Here is a 16560-nt window from a genome sequence, read left to right on the forward strand (position 1 = left end):
TAATGAATTCGCTCGTGTATGCTTGTTCGTTTTCTAAAAAAAAAAAAAGCTTCTTTGATGTGATTTTTCATTGAAATTGTTATCGTGCTTGTATACCTTCTCCCGTTAGACCCCCTACAAGCCTATGGCTATGGGTCTAATCAGTGTTGTGAATTTACATTACGTGTATTCATAACAACCTCAATAAATCTTGAAATCTTGAAGGGCCCTGTGGATGCCAGCAGGTAAAAATTACCTTGATCTTTTTCCAAACAGTTAGAAGCTCATTGAGGTGCTATGAGGCTTGGGCGTGGCACGGGAACACTCGCAGCATAATAAGAGAACTGTTTAATGACACTGGTTTAGAATACATGCAACAAGGCAACATCTTCAAGCGTTGGTGTCTATGGCTTGACTTCGGAACTGAAATGTTGTTGGATCAACGGTGACGCCCGCACGAATCCCAGAAGCAAGAACACAATGTTGCTGGCTGTGAGGCTGTTCATGGCACAGGACATTGCACAGGACATTGCACAGGACACTTGCACTATCTGTCGTTGTTCTAATGAACCGTCACTTACGAACCATCACTCGCAGTGTCCCTGTGTATTTGGAGTGGCACAGAGTATGAACTTAATTTTCCTGGAATATCTAGTTCAGTCACTATGCCAAAACTTAACAACATTCATACAATAAAACCATTACCAATAAATGCCTTTTTGATTTATCGATTCCTACTTACTTTTTGGCTGTTGTGGAAGGAAATACAGTTGGATACCTGTGCATTTTGCTTTTCTTGAGTTTTCTCTTGCATTTATGAATCTGCAAATGCATGACTCATTTAGTCATGCAACATGCAAAAGTGAACATGTTTGAATTGAACTGATCATTACAAAGTGTCTTATGATGTGCCTAAAAGGTAGCACGAAACAGCAGGGAACTTGCAAAGCCCAGTACAGAATAATATAATGGCTCATGCACCATGCTTGGACCTTAGGTACTGCAGTGCTTATAAGAATGGATCTTAAGGATGTGGAAATGAACTGCTTGTAATGTTACCCTTTAGCATGATGTCACTGTCAGAAAGTGTGGCTCATGTTTTCATTTGGTTATTTCAGGCACATGAGCTTGAAAATGAGATGATGGCAAAGCTAGGTAAGTTAATTTTTGTGTCACATTTCATTTAATATGTCTGTATCTGTAAAATATAGAAGACTTTAATTTTTCAGTAGATTGCTTTATTACTTACTTAATTTTTTTATTTTGTTTCCATGCAGTGGAGCTTGAAACACAACTACAAATTCTTGACAAAGAAAATCGGGAGTTAATAGTAAGTACCTACCTTTCCATTTCTGCAGTCTTGCTCATTCATACTTTGCCTATGATGTACAGCCGTCAGCACCTTTAACGCAAACGCTCCGCCGCGTGTCCTGCAGCAGTTTGATTGACGCTGACATCACGTACGTTTGGGTTCTGTTGCCAAGAGGCTAACCATACATGCCGACATACTATCCAAGCCTACCGAGGTATTATCTCGGCAAAAGCGCCCAGCACTTCGCGGCAGGCATCAATCAAACTAGCCCTGGCCATGCATCGAAGTGTTCATGTTAAAGGTGCTGACAGCTGTAAGCATGTACCTGGTGAGGTTCCAAATAAATGCAAAGCATTCAGTGTCTTATGCAGTGCTTACCACCACTGCGCATAAATGCCTTGAATGAATCTAAGAAAATTTGCATCCTCCTCTTGCTCATTCACCTTGCCATAATTTTTTGTTTGATAAAAGTAACAGATGGAAATCACCCTTCTGTGCATGAGTCGTGTATACCCGCCACTCATATTGGTTTGATTGAAGCACGGCAGGGTGGGCCTTTCAGTTTCAGATGAACTGAAACATTTTTTGTCAGTGGGACAAAGCATTTTTCGAGCAAAGAGAGATTATTAGCTAGATGGAAATTCATCATTATTAAAAGTATTTTGAATATTTCTCTCTAAAATGGAGTTTCCTGTAAGCCACATTATGTGATGTAGCTTATATGAGAGGCTGATAAACATTATGCTTTTTATAATCAGCAGTGTACTTTGTATACATTCCTTTTAGCAGTTTTGCATGGGTTATTTTATTTTGCTAGATGACCATGCACTTGGCATCGCAGAGTTGACCGCAATGCATGCAGTTAGGCAGTGGTTAAACTATGCAAAGAATTTCGCATCAGATGCATCAGATGTATCAGATGCAACACTTGCAACACTCTGAAATCTTTTGCTTAAGTTTGTGCACTACATGTTACATTCTTCTGTTCTGGGCCTTCACCTGAACTCTAGAAAGTCTAGCTAAGACATTGCAAGCTTCCTTTCCTCTCTATTTTGTGCCTATTGTCATTGTTGATGCAGCTTTCTGCGATCGTCTCTCTTCTTCCTCATGCCTTGATGAAAATAAATGAGTCAATGCTGTGACATGCTTTCTGTACCATTCTTTGCAGGAGTCGCAAAAGCAGACGAGTGAAGAACTCAACACGTTGCGCAAGGCGGTGTCCGAAAAGGAAGAGGAGAAGCGGCAGCGAGAGAGTTTTCTTGAAGGCAAGATACAGGAGCTCGAGAGTCTCACTGGAACATTACCCAGAGGCAAGAACCACTTTAAATAACCTGTCATGTCACTGGAACTTACTTGTGCCAGTATATACTAGTATGCAGTGTACCAGAGGGTGGCAGGCCATGCATGCTGCTCAAAATGTTCAATCACATTAGCATAATTAACATAAAACGACACTCCACAAGAGCACCTGTCACCCCCCCATGTTGGGTTGAAAGCATGCCAATTCAAAAAAGGTCGCCTGCTCGCACCTCTGTGCTGAATGAAACCAGGCAAAGAATCTCATTCAACAGTGCTTTATATCGCTCTTTCTTGATAATCAGTGTGTTGCAGCAGTTTCTAATAAAACCTTGTGGTTAGTGATTTCCTAATTTTAAAGAAGTGGATCTTTGTTACAGAATTTTCCTCATGCTTACAATTAACAATACCACACTTTTTTTCATTAATGGCACTGGCAGTATTACTACTAAAATTATTGTAATGTAGTTATGGATGACACCCGCCACGGTGATCTCGTTGTCATGGTGCTTGACTGCTGAAACGAAGATTACAGGATGAAATCCCAGCCATGGCATCTACATTTCAATGGAGCCAAAATGATAAAGGTTTATACGACTACATATAGGTGCGTCTTAAAGAGCCCCACGTAGCCTAAATTTATGGAGCTCTTCAACACAGTGTCTCTCATGAGCATACCGGGGTTTCAGGGTGTATAATCTGAACAATGATTATTGTTTTTTTTTTTGTTATTGGTGGCATCATCATCATTGTTAGCAACATCATTTTGAGCATCACACCTTCATTTTTCCATTTCTGTTTTCCTGTGGTGTAGGTTCCTCAGCCAGCTCGATCCACAGTAGCAATGGCTTGTCTGGAGTGCCGCCTCCACCACCACCTCCGCCACCACCCATGTTTGGCATGCCACCGCCTCCACCACCTCCGCCGCCTCCACCTGGAAGCAATGCCATCCCTGTGCCACCTCCCATAGTGCCCCTTCTCAAAGGAGGCATTCTTGCGCCGCCACCGCCTCCTGGCAGTATGCAGGCGCCGCCTGATGGTAAGTGCAATTTCCAGCGGACTTATCAGCATCATAAAAGTACTTACTTGTTTACTTCACGTTTACTGCTTCTCCACTGCTCAGGCGGCGCAGGTCATCGGCAACACCAAGCAGTGGCAGCTGCACTGATATGACATATCTAACAAATAATGTTTTCATGTTTCTGGAGCCACCTAAGTAAGAAAGCCATCATGGTCATTATTTATGGCAACACGGTGCCCAATAGTACTATTTATTCCCCAGCTAGTATGGTAGTTCAATAAGGTTACTCAGGCTGGTCAAGCTAGCATTTTCTATATCATGCAAGTTTCCCATGGCACCTTTGATCTTCTTCAAAGGGTGACCACACACTAAATGTTAATACTTTCAGTATTCTTGAGCACCACAGCATACCATAGTATTCCAGGTTGTTTTCTGTAACACTTGATTCTACAAACCAGATTCTGTTTTGTTACTCCGTAGAAGAATGTGTCATAATTCACGAAACTGACTTGCTGAGTTGCTGCTACTGGTGTGGTTGCCATATGCAAGTGTAGCCAAGCAAAATCTACAAATGGCTAATAATATCATACCTGGCCTTTCTACCTAACAACATCGGCAAATATTTGTCTCTGTCGTGACATCACAATAATGTAGCAGATGACAGATCTCCAATATATAGCGCAAGTTTGATATCAAATCAAAATAGTATTTTATGGCTCCCTACTCTCATACTTGCTTTTGATGATGATGAAAAACATTTATTGTAAAAGAGAGAGGTACGGGGCCAAAGCATGACCCTGCTACATGGTCGGCGTCCTTAATCCGGGACACCGCATGACGAGGCCCCTACTCGCGCCCGTCTCACCAGAGCCCGTTGAGACTCTAGTGATGAGCAGTCGAGGAGGGCAGTCTCCCATGCCTCTCGGGAAGCGGTAGGGGAAGGGGGTAGGTGGGGATTTTTCGGACATGCCCATACCATGTGGAAGATATCACACGTCTCCCCACAGTGTGGGCACCGCCCATCTGTGTTCGCATCGAAATGCTTTAGGATTGCAGGACAGAGTAGAGTACCTGTCTGCAGGCGCCTTAGAGTTCGCTCTTCCGCCTTACTCAGCCCCTTTGCAGGAGCCGGGTAAAGGCGGTGAGTGTCACGATAATAGGTGAGAATTTCTTTGAACCGCAGCAGCGGTGTATTGGCCTCCGAGTCATAAGAGCCAAGGTGAGGAGCCCGGTAGGTAAGCGCTCGGGCGGCCGCGTCAGCGGCCTCATTACCTCGTAGGCCCTGATGGCCAGGAGCCCATACGATGCGTTTCGGAGCTGGATCAGCGAGAGCCCGTTTTAGAATTTGGCTGGCTAGGGGGGATATCTCTCCTACCAAGTAATGAGTACATGCTTTCCTGGAGTCCGTGATGACAACTTTCGAGTTGGGGTCCGCAGCAGCAAGCGCTATCGCGACTTCTTCAGCGCGCTCTGGATTTTGTGCTCGGAACGAGAGCCCATTGACATGCTTTTCCCGGTGAACTACAGAGGCCGTGTAAAATCCCGTGGGCGAAGGCCCTGCTATATCTACGTAGAATACACCAGGTCGGGAGCCGTGTTGCTTCTCAAGCGTCCGAGCCCGCGCCTGTCTTCTGCTTTCGTGCGTGTGCTTATCCATGTTACTGGGGAGTGGAGCGACCGAGAGCATATGCCGCCACAGTTCCGGAATACGCTCCGCCTCCTCTGCAGTGCAAGTGTGCTGTATATGTAAGCGGTTTAGCAGGCGGCGCCCGGGAGCCGTCTGCACGAGCCGCGTATATTGATTCATAAGGTGGGCCTCCCGCAACTTCTGGTAGGAGTTGAGTACACCTAACGCCCTCAGTTTGGCGTTGGAAGTGGCCACCGGGAGATCCAGAGCTCGTTTAGTAGCCTTACGAATGATGGCATCTATTCTTTCGTCTTCTTGCTTGTTAGTGCGAAGGTATGGGACGGCGTAGAGGATTCGGCTAGTCACGAAGGCATGCGCGAGCCGAAGCGCGTCCCTGCCCCGCAGACCACCCCGCTTGTTGGAAACGCGGTGGATCATGCGCCCTACCTGTTCGCCTATTCTCTTGAGTTTCGCTATAGTGAAGTCCGGTCTGAGTCTGTGGTGAATGAACAGGCCCAGAATTCGGAGCTCCTCCACCTCTCTGATGGGAACCCCAGACAGGGAGATGTGTATGGCTGACTTATCTCTTGGATTCGCTCTAACGTGCAGATGCTCTGATTTGTTTGGAGCACATTGGAGTCCACAATCGTTGGCATACGCCTCGACTATGGATGCGGCCTGCTGAAGGCGTTCCTGCATTTCACCAAGGCTCCCTTCAGTGGTCCAGATTGTAATATCGTCGGCATATACTGCGTGTTGTGTGCCTTTCACCCTGGCCAATTCGCTTGGAAGGCGCATCATAGCAAAGTTGAAAAGGAGTGGTGATAACACTGCTCCCTGTGGGGTACCCCGTGTTCCCATCATACTTGCTTTTGAGTGCTAGAGGCATGTGACATAGCTTCTTCAACTCGTCTGTCAATACTCATTTCATGCTCGAAAACTCCGCTTCAGTGCGCTGTTTTTCAAAGGAGTGACTTCTCTGACGGGTGCTTTCTTTGCACTGTTTCAGGGCCTTTGCTTTCATTGATTTTATTTTGTCATATAATGCAGCAATGACAATCAAGCGCAAGTTCCAGACCAAGTACAAGCTTCCCACACTCAACTGGATTGCTCTAAAGCCAAACCAAGTCAGGGGAACTGTGTTCAGCGAACTGGATGAGGACAAACTGTACAGTGTAAGTACATCCTACAGGGTTTACCTGTGCTGTGCTGAGAAATTTTGGGAATTGTAAATATGTAATTTATAATTATGTAATTGAATGTTCTGACTCATATGCCTCCAACATTATAATCTACTAGTAGCTCGTTTCCCTAAACCAGGGATAATTTACATTTAAAATTCAACACTTTTGATTCAAATTCTTTCTGAGCATTTCATTCAGAAATCTCCTGCTGTGTCGTGATAAGCACAGGTGGATACCACCCTCTCCCTCTAAGCGCTCTTCAATAAAAATAACGTGAGCAGAAGTGGTTTGACATAACGAAACTATATCAGTCTTGTTTTTTCGATTGCATAAAGATATGTTTATAAATGAGATACAAATAACAAAAACAAGCATTTTTTTCTGTGCCAACCTGAATTACTGCATGCAAAGGGTTTGTTCAGCATCAGTAAAGTCTTGATCATTGCTTATCTCTGATACATTCTTCTGTTAACTGCTGCATTTCCCTTACGCTTGTAGAGAAGCAATAATGAGAAGAAGAAATTGCTGGTCTAGTTGGTATTATATTATGTGATGCGTTCTAACTAGACCAGCAGATGAAGTGAGCAAGAGGGAGACATCTAGTCACACATGGCAGCTATACGCGAAGACTCGGCAAAGTGCCGCATGTTCATCTAAAATGTCTGTGATGTAGAGCTGCTCCTGCACTTGTACCTCACCCGTATCTCTTTTTCTCTTAGGTTATTGACTTCGCACGTTTTGAGGAACAGTTCAAGCTGGGTGTACAGGGTGCCTTCCCCGACCGAAGCGATGACATCAATAGCAGCAAACGTTTTAAGGTAACTAACTCATTACTTTTTCTGAACTAACTACTGCCTTTCTTTTTATTCAAAAGGCTGCTAGGAACGGTTTGCAAATATTCCAAGCTGAAGGACAAACCAGATGTTGCTTCATACTTGGAGATAAAAATATAGGAGGCTCATTGACACAAAAAGCAGCCTGATTGATGCACGAGCGTGGACACTTTTATTTAGAAAAGTTGCTCAGCGTGTGCCTACCATGCATTGGCACTGTGGTTTGTGCCTTATGTACAGTGCTCACGGATTGAAACGGGACCATTTAGGGCTAAGCAATGCACACACTTTCATTCCCACCGTGTTTCGTTCAGGTCATATCGGCCTAATTTCAACTTGAACGAGTAGATCAGAGCCAAACATTATCTTTACAGAAGAAATTCATCATGACATGATGTGCTTATCTCGAGTCATTGCGCATACCAGCACTGCACTGAAAATTATGATGTCACGTTTTATTCCGTGAGTACTGCACATCCGGTATGCATGAACTCAACTTAAAACTAAAAACATATTATTAGGTTGCTCAGACCTGGCACATACAGTTCAAATGTGTCCATTTTATGAGCCATACTCATGCATAAAGAAGTTAGCCACCAGCTGTGTGGCTTTTCTTTCAAACAAGCAAACAGTATGTGAGGAATGGTCGTTAGTGTCCAGGCACTAGCCACTTTCCCGTGTGCGCAGCCAGTCATATTGACACAACTCTACATCTGTAGTTCAAAAATTGTGGTGCACCCCCTAATCTCGGCAGTACTATTCAAAAAGTCCTCAACTGTCACTTTTCTTGAATTTTTCAGGTTCCTGAGAAGGTGACGCTGTTGGAGCACAACCGGTTACGTAACATGGCCATCTCCAGGCGCAAGATTGAACTGGCCACGGATGTTGTTGTCAAGGCTGTCAATAGCCTCGACCTCAAGACCATCTCCCAAGACTGCGTCGACATTCTTCTGCGCATGGTGCCAAATGATGCGGAGGTCTCTCAGGCTCAGCCATTTCTTCCTCATCACTTAGTCTAGCTGGAGTTGCATATCGTTATAGTCCACTCAGGCTAAAATAGGAGAGTTATTATGGTTTACATTTGGTTCTTTTTCTTGTTTTGCACTCTGAATGATGCGATTAGAATACATTTTAGTTTGCAGGCATGAAACTGTGCTCAGCTGCACAGATTGGTAGTGTTCATAGCTATTTGACTAGAAGCTTTGAACAGGATGTTTTCTCATTATATTTCTTTTGCTCGTCTTAGCATCACTTTCTACACCCTCTACGACCACATATGTGTTTCTGGCCCTAGCAATATTTTGTTTTTCATTGTGTGTATTTGATGATGTGGGGAATTGATAAGTGGGGTCATGTGAGAAACTCTTGATAACCTACTTGTATTGGAGAAAAAATTGTCTAAGGCTGCACTTTGCCAACAGCACAATGTAGCTAGCTACTCATAGCACATTTTCCAACACCGCAACGTTTTTATACAAGGTTAGTCTTTCCTGCATGTTTGGAAAAAAATTTTCATGAGGCAGTGTGCAACTTCTGTGAACTGTGAAAAGGAAAATAATTGGCATACCCTCCTTTGTAGCACAAAGCTACAAGTATTCTATATATGAATTTCTCAGTTGACGAAAAATGCACTTTTTCGTAGCTTTGTACTAGAAACGTGCTGATGCCAATTTTTTTGCTTTCATACTGCTTCCTCTACTATGTCAGATTCCACATAACTTTTTTGCCATTTTCGGAAACTGCTTGCAGACGAAAGCATATCGAGAGTACGAACGAGAAAAGAAGCCTGTGGACGCTCTTACAGATGAAGACAAGTTCCTGCTTCAAGTGAGTCATTAGCAGAAATTAAAGTGTACGTGACGAGTAATCATGTGCCTGAACTAAACAAATAAATAAATAGAGTATTTGACTATTCTCCTAAGATGTCAAACATGTAAGCGTGAAGTATTGCTACCTAAGAGAGAAATTAATGCTCAAAGATGCTGTGATCCACCTGGCTTCCTCCACTTTAATTTAACTTGTCAAGTTATCTGCCCTACACCCTGAAATGTGCTGCTCTTTTGCTACTACAGTAAATGCCCCATGAGGCACGGGTGGCAGGTAAATTTGGTCCTCCTCTGAGAAGGGTCTCGTGTTCAACAGGGATCTTCTGAGCTGGTTGGGATTTACTTCCCACAGTCCAGCATTTACGTCTGCCTGGTTACGACAATCAGACTCAGTTGATGACGTGCAAAATTGCATAAAATTAAGACAACAGCCCTTACGTTTTTCAAACCCGCTTTCTTTATAATACTTATGTCTTTTTTTAGCACATAGGCTGATAAGGGTGATGCAAAAGTGAAACTTGAAATTTTGGAGGCAAAAATGGTTTAGGCTCGTGTGCTCAGATTTGGGTGCACAATAAAGAACCCCAGGCGGTCGAATTTCCGGAGCTCTCCACTACGCCGTCTCTCATAGTCATATGGTGGTTTTGGGACGTTAAACCCCACATATCAGTCAATCAAATTTTGTTATATCATAAGTTCTCTCTATAAACCCACTTTAGCTTTTCCTTTGCCACTTGTTACCTAGTGGTTCTTACACTTCTATCCAATTCAAATATATCTTGATTAATTTTGTCACACATTTGTTGTCTGCATGCTAAAAACGCCCAGTGTGCCATGATTATTCACAAGCAATCTATTATTTGCCTGCAGCTGACAAAGATTGAGAGGTTATCACAGAAGCTGAACATCATGAGTTACATCGCATCCTTTGCAGAAAACATCCAAATCATCACACCGGTAAGGAAGCTATTTGTACATAAAACATCAAATGATATCACATTGTTCCTTTCTCTTGGATGGAGCATTCTGCTAAATATGCTTAGCAAATGTACAACAAAACCACGTTAACCATCTGATAACCAGGTGCGCTCCAGAAAAAAAGGTTCAGATTTACTACCTGATTACAAGATTACAGTACTTATCAAGGTAAAATCGAAAAGAACTAACACAGCGAAATAAAAGACTCCATTTGACCTTAAATTGCACTGTTTTCAAGCCTTGTCAACTACAACATGTATTCGAAATAATGTACTTGAGCATCAAGGTACAATGCTGAGTTTCATAATGAAACTGATTTCACCGGTAGCTTTTTGTGCTGAACACCTTTTTTATATCGCTGTCATGATCTCTTGATGCAGCCTTTTCATTACTTTTTGTTTATTGTTTGCCTTGCAGCAAGTGCACGCAATAACAGCAGCATCTAGAGCGATAAAGAGCTCAAAACGACTTCGAAAGCTTCTCGAGGTAAATACTTCGAAAATATTTCTTCCAACAGCTACGGTTCCACATCTTTCATACATAATAAGATGCAAGAATGCCCTGTGGAAGGCTTCCCATTCATGCACTTAAGCATTGACAAAGAGTCTTAAAAATAGAAAAACAGCAGTGAAATCGCTCATGGCTCGGGGTACAGAAGTGATGACGTTTACTTTCGTTATAAACAAGGCCTTTCCGACCTGCCCTTTCTTTATTCATCGAGAAATGTGAGATCAGATTATGGAAGGCGGGAAGCGTGAGAAATTGAATAAATAAAGCAGGTATGACATGAGTTTTATGTTGACAAAAAGCAAGTCCATTAAAGTAAACCACTGACTATCTTTTTCACAACAAATCACACATTTTACTTTCGTTATTATTGTATATAATAACCCACTCCTGCCGTACTCTTGATGAAATTTAAAATAAAAATAAAGAAAGAATGTGTACATACGTAAATAAATCAAATTGTATTGTGAATCAACAGGAAACCTTTTCAAGAAAAAAAAAATACAGCACTGCGTAATTGTTGATGTAAACTAAATCACACCCATGGTGTTGTACTATGCATTGAAGTCCGGGCGTGAGTGTGCTGGTACGCCATGTGGACAAATTAACCCGTGAAATAGCTGAGGTGTATCATATTAGAAAATGTGGTGACAGATGGGTGAGCCAGCCTTCGGTGGCCTTGCATGACAAAAAGATCGCGCTTTTAGATAGGGGTTAGCCATTTTATCAATGTGCCCTCTTTTTATCGGACACTTTCCCAGAATATGTCACGTTGCTCACGTTTGCTGTAAGAAGGTTGCCTGTTGTATATATTTTCATGTGTGCCGCGAAAAATAAAAACAGTTGGTAGTCAGCGCTCGTGTTGTCCTCTTTGCTTTCCTTGCCTCACCTTTCGTTTCACGTTTCTTGTAGCACCTTCGTGCTTGGGCTGCAACCCTTATTACCATGGAATTTAACCAACTAGCCCAAATAGCCATTCTTTTTCTGCGTTGAAGCCAGTGTTTCAAAATAGAAAGAGAGCAATGCTGGTTATATGAAATTGTAAATAGTATGAAAAAAGACCCTTTTTTTCTTTCTTTCTTTTCTGTAGATGTGTAATGCTTACCTTTTGCTTGAAGACTTGGTTCGTAGCACATGGCCTGTAGTATTCATTAAGATAGTTTCAACTGGATTAATGTTTGTTTTTTTCAGCCAGGCTTTCTTCCTTTTTATCCATCTTCCTTCTTCTCTCATGCCAAACTTGTAAGAAACCTGTGCCAGGAAACTACCCAATGCACAGAGTGAATGAAGAACGGACTACTATTTCTTGGAACTTCGATTATTATACAACTTGGCAGTGTCAGTTACACTGTTCAGTGGCCCTTTTATGCTATTGTATTTCACTTGCGTTCTTTGTATCCCACAGGTAATTCTCGCTTTTGGGAACTACATGAACAGCTCGAAGAGGGGCCCCGCATATGGGTTCAAACTCCAAAGTCTTGACATGGTCAGTTCACACTCATACTACCAGCTGCCCTTGTTTGTGTAATGAAGAAGCGTTATACTAGTATAGTGCATGTTCTGTAGAATGTTTCATCTCTACCCTCTCCTGAGAAAAACGGAACTGAAAAACCACATAGAGTGCATTGTAAACATTGTGTGCAAAACGTTCTTGCCTTTTATGAAGTTGTAGTAGGAGCAGATATAAGAAAGAAGCAGTAACAGCTTTTACAGTGACGTCATGTTTCCAACGCACATGTCTGAATGAATTTAATTTGCATGTTAAAGCTGCCTTTGAAGAATGCATTCAACTGCTTTAGAATAGTTTACATATTGTGCTCAACACCTGATCCAGCTGTCTGCGATTCTGAGCTGAGTATTCATGCGTAGTGACAACAGGCATCATTCAAGAGAGACTAGTCTTTGGCTTGGACCTTGTTCTGTGCTAGGCTGTAAGAAGGTATTTTTTTACATGTGTGGCAAACGTGTATGTGCTCAAAATTTTTAGGGAACCTGCAGGCTTCATTCACCTACCTAAGTTGTTTTCACTGAATAGTTTCTCTCAATGGCCAAAGAGTACTACAAGCCTTTCCCCTTTAGTTTCTGCTGTGCAATCTGCAACTCACAAGGGTCATGTTGAAAATCGCCCCCTAGAAACGTGCTTTGACACTTAGTACTGTAGCATCAGCTGGATGTAACATCCTTATCCGGCCATTTTTCGATACTGTGAAAACATTCGTTTCAAGTGCGGCAGGTAATGAAACATGCACAGTATGCCGCTTCAAAGTCTATCGCTCTTCATTTTTCTTCTCGTTCTCACAATACTGTTGGCTTTACCTCAGCTCGCGGACACCAAGACGGCAGACAGGAAGATCTCCCTCCTGCACTACATCGTAGAGACAGTCAGCAGCAAGTTTCCCGACCTGATGGGCTTTGATCAGGAGCTGCGGTTTGTCGAGCGTGCATGCACGGGTGAGGTCATGTTCTCACTGCTGCCGTTATTACTTTACTGTTGTGTCACTTATTTAAGAAAGATGAAAAGGGAACACAAGTTTATCACACAACTAACGCCTTGCAGTTCGGCGTACGTGTCTTAAGTGTTTGCTGGCATATTGCCTATTGAATTTTACTGCTTTAAAACTGTACTCACAGTGAAGTTTTTGTCAGCAGGAATAAATTGCGATTGAAAAAGGGCTCGGGACTACTTTGAGTGAAAATGCAAAGTCACCCTTTTCTATTCATGTGTACTATTAAAGATATGTTTGCCCGACACATCAGGCCACCAGAAAGATGCATCTTTTATTTTTATTTTCCTTGCAGCCACGTGTCCTTTCAGAAAGCTTCAAACACAGCAAAGAAAAAATAATAAATAACTGCTATCTTTATTAACTTAGTTACCTTGATTTGTGAGTTTAACTCGCACTGATTGTTCAACAGTTGTCCAGTGTCTAGACATAAAGCTCCCAGATGCATTTTTCATGGTTCCTCTTCATTGTGCAAGGAAGTTCATTGGTTCAGTGGTAAAACTTCAAACAATCTTTGATTCGTGTCTTATCATTACAGCTGTTTCTAGTTGGATGTTTTGCCATAAAAACATTGAATGGCTCATTCATTCATTAGCTGCAATTATAAATTTTCTATCACATTTCTTCATTGTTGCATGCCGAAAGCCCACCCAGTAATCTGAAAAGTATAAATTTTAAGCAGGAGAGGGGGGGGGGGGGGGGCGGTAGTTAGTGCCATAGTTGTCATAAAATATTGTCGCTCTTTCTTTTATGTTTCTAATCTATCAGTTCACGTGCAGCCGTACAAAACCTAGCCTAAGTTAACCACACTAAGCTGAACCAACAAGACATGCCTCAGAAATACATACCTACCAACTCTGACAATTTTGTAATGTTTCAAATTTGGGCTAATTCAATGATCTTACGAAAGTTTTTTACCTTCAAAGAAAAGACTGGTTCAACACTTAAAAGATTTTGCTCACCATTCGTAGACCAGAAATCTTATAACAGTGGTGTAGTTGCTTTGACTAAGTTTACAGAGACAAACTCCTGGAGCAGCATGCATCCAGAGTGGACAGCAAGAAATTTGTTTTGCAAGTCAGTGCCATCTAAAAGCAGTGCTTGCTTCGCGTTATATGCTGTTTGCTGCTACACTTGTGCCGGGTTTTAAGGTAAACCATCATTGACTTGTTCAAGCTTTGAAAAAATTGTGCATTGTTATTCCCTGCCTTTATCTGTGAATAAATCTTGAAGTTCACTGATTTACAGGTATGCAGATGTGTTGTATAATAGGCTCTATGAAATGCGCAATTTTTACATTTCGACTGCTTTCAGTGACGCTCGAAAACATCCTGACGGACAGCCATGAGCTGGAGAAGGGCATGGATCTGTGCAAACGAGAGCTAGCATTGAGGCGAGACTCTAAGGATGCAGCCGTGCTGCAGGAGTTTCTGGCACAGTCCGAGGAAAAGCTCCGTCGGCTGCAGCAGGACATCAAGACAGCTCAGGTGCTCACACATGTTATCTTTACATTACTTATGTACTTGCTTTGAGCAGATACAGTCGAACTGCTTTTTAAGAGACACTGGTATAAGAGACACCAGTGTGCTTACGGTAAAGTACGGGTCGATAAGAAAATGCATACGAGGTACCCTGATTATAAGAAACATCTCATATAAAAGACAAGAATTGCTGCCCAGAGCATGCCTCTTATAAAGGGGTTTAACTGTATGTGCAAGTGACAAGAATAAAGGAAGCAATGAATAGGCTGGCAAATCAAGGCATCATTGTTCATAGTGACCTTGAAACAGATATAATGCGTGCTTTCCAAAATGTCTATATAGAAGTTTCATTGTTTGAGCTTCAACTCAGCTTCAGTAAAATTTCACTGCAAGAAAAAGGCACGGACAGCGTAGAACAAGACACATGCAGCGCTGGGTGTGTCTTCTCCTGTGTGTGTGTGCGTGTCTGTGCAGTCGTGCTGAAGTAATGAATTATTATGCTTGCCAAAAATGGTGCTCTCATCAAGTTCATTGCGCCTGATACATTCCCATGAGAAAGCATACTTCTGAAGCAAGAATGTTGTGCCACCTATGAGTTGCTTATCAGTAGAGTTAGTGCTAAGATTTATGTGTCTGAAATGGCCGATTGATTTTGTAGGCGATATGTTATTAACTTATCATATCTGTTGGCATATGAAAAACAAAAGGTCTGTTCCATAAATACCTTTTGCATTGACTAAATGGCCCTGTTGTCATTTCAGGAAGCTTACGCCGGCTGTGTAGAGTACTTTGGGGAAAGTGCACGGAGTGTTGCTACCAACATCTTTTTCTCCATGTTCGTTCGTTTCATCAAGGCATTCAAGGTAATTCTTGGCTTCTGAAGCGTCAGTCACTCGCAAAGCATTGTATTGCATAGGACCGCAGCTCACCTCGCATTCACTGGTATGCATGCATTTAAATAAAGCAAATGTTTCATATTGCTTCTGCAATCCCGTTTACAGGCTTGACTTGTGAATCAGCGATACAGCTTAGTTGGGGGGCTCACATTGATCGGATGTTACTTATTGACTGCACAAATTATATCCTGCTTCTGTAATATCAGATTTTAGCCATTTATTGGTGTTTTACTTACGAGCTCAATGCTTCAATGCTCAATAAAGTTAAGAGTATCGATCGTGCTTACAGTCGATAGCTTCAGAGGGCCAGGAATGCTGGAGGCACTTTACCACATGAACAGGAGAAGCGTGCATTATTCTATTAGACAGAACATGTGTGCAGCTTCTGTAAAGCAACGATTGTGGTAAATATGAGAATAGCGGTGCAGGATTTTGACAGTGTTATTTGGTAACGCTTTCAATCTGCTTTCTAACGCGAGCAGCAGGCCGATCAAGAGAACGAAACTAGGAAGAAGATGGAGGTTGCGGCCCAGGAAGCGCTCAAGAAGCCACCCCAGGAGTCCATCCAGAAGAAGAACCTGCTAAATGCCAAGAAGAGCACCCAGGTAAACAACCGGCCGCTGGCTAACATCCCTGCTGTTTACCGCTTCTGGCGGGCACAGACCAGCCGCTGAGTCATCACCTGTCTTGTCTGACCCCATCTTTCTCACCATCTTGCCATCGACAATCACTGCTGTGCCCGTGCTTCCGCTTATGCTGATGTAAACTGGCTTCGCGGTGTCAACGCCGCCCCTGTTCTGCGGAGCTTGATGTGCTTGTTGAAGAGTGTGATGCAGGGCTAAAGCATTCTCATTTCATTTTATTTAGAGTGATGTTCCCTTTTTCTTTGTTCATTGCACTGCTTGCCTGCGATGAGCACTAGCGAGTGCGCTTTGGAGTGTCACAAATCATTGAAACAGTAGCACTGCACCAAACATAGCAGCACCCAAAATGAAACAATTTGTGGCATAGTTGACATAACCTTGGTGCTTTAAATGTCTGTCTATGACTTAGAACTGAAAAATTAGAGATCTTTTTTTTTTTAAATGTGGTTGGCCGAATTATTTTGCGAGATAT

General features: G+C 42.6%; 1 protein-coding gene across 3 annotated transcripts in view; it reads left to right on the plus strand.

The window, feature by feature from the left end:
- Frl (formin-like protein) overlaps positions 1-16560 on the plus strand; it is a 288169-nt gene that overhangs the window by 255705 nt on the left and 15904 nt on the right. For all 3 annotated transcript variants that reach the window (XM_075891222.1, XM_075891223.1, XM_075891224.1), the window contains 15 exons: positions 1098-1134; positions 1257-1309; positions 2460-2601; positions 3402-3626; positions 6286-6410; positions 7139-7237; positions 8053-8229; positions 9002-9079; positions 9949-10035; positions 10474-10542; positions 11969-12049; positions 12885-13014; positions 14382-14554; positions 15310-15411; positions 15927-16049. In XM_075891222.1, the coding sequence (XP_075747337.1) occupies positions 1098-1134; positions 1257-1309; positions 2460-2601; positions 3402-3626; positions 6286-6410; positions 7139-7237; positions 8053-8229; positions 9002-9079; positions 9949-10035; positions 10474-10542; positions 11969-12049; positions 12885-13014; positions 14382-14554; positions 15310-15411; positions 15927-16049 (1701 nt within the window). The remainder of the gene's footprint in view (positions 1-1097; positions 1135-1256; positions 1310-2459; positions 2602-3401; positions 3627-6285; positions 6411-7138; positions 7238-8052; positions 8230-9001; positions 9080-9948; positions 10036-10473; positions 10543-11968; positions 12050-12884; positions 13015-14381; positions 14555-15309; positions 15412-15926; positions 16050-16560) is intronic.

This window comes from Rhipicephalus microplus, chromosome 1, assembly GCF_043290135.1.
Source record: "Rhipicephalus microplus isolate Deutch F79 chromosome 1, USDA_Rmic, whole genome shotgun sequence".
In the NCBI taxonomy this organism is placed as follows: domain Eukaryota; kingdom Metazoa; phylum Arthropoda; class Arachnida; order Ixodida; family Ixodidae; genus Rhipicephalus; species Rhipicephalus microplus.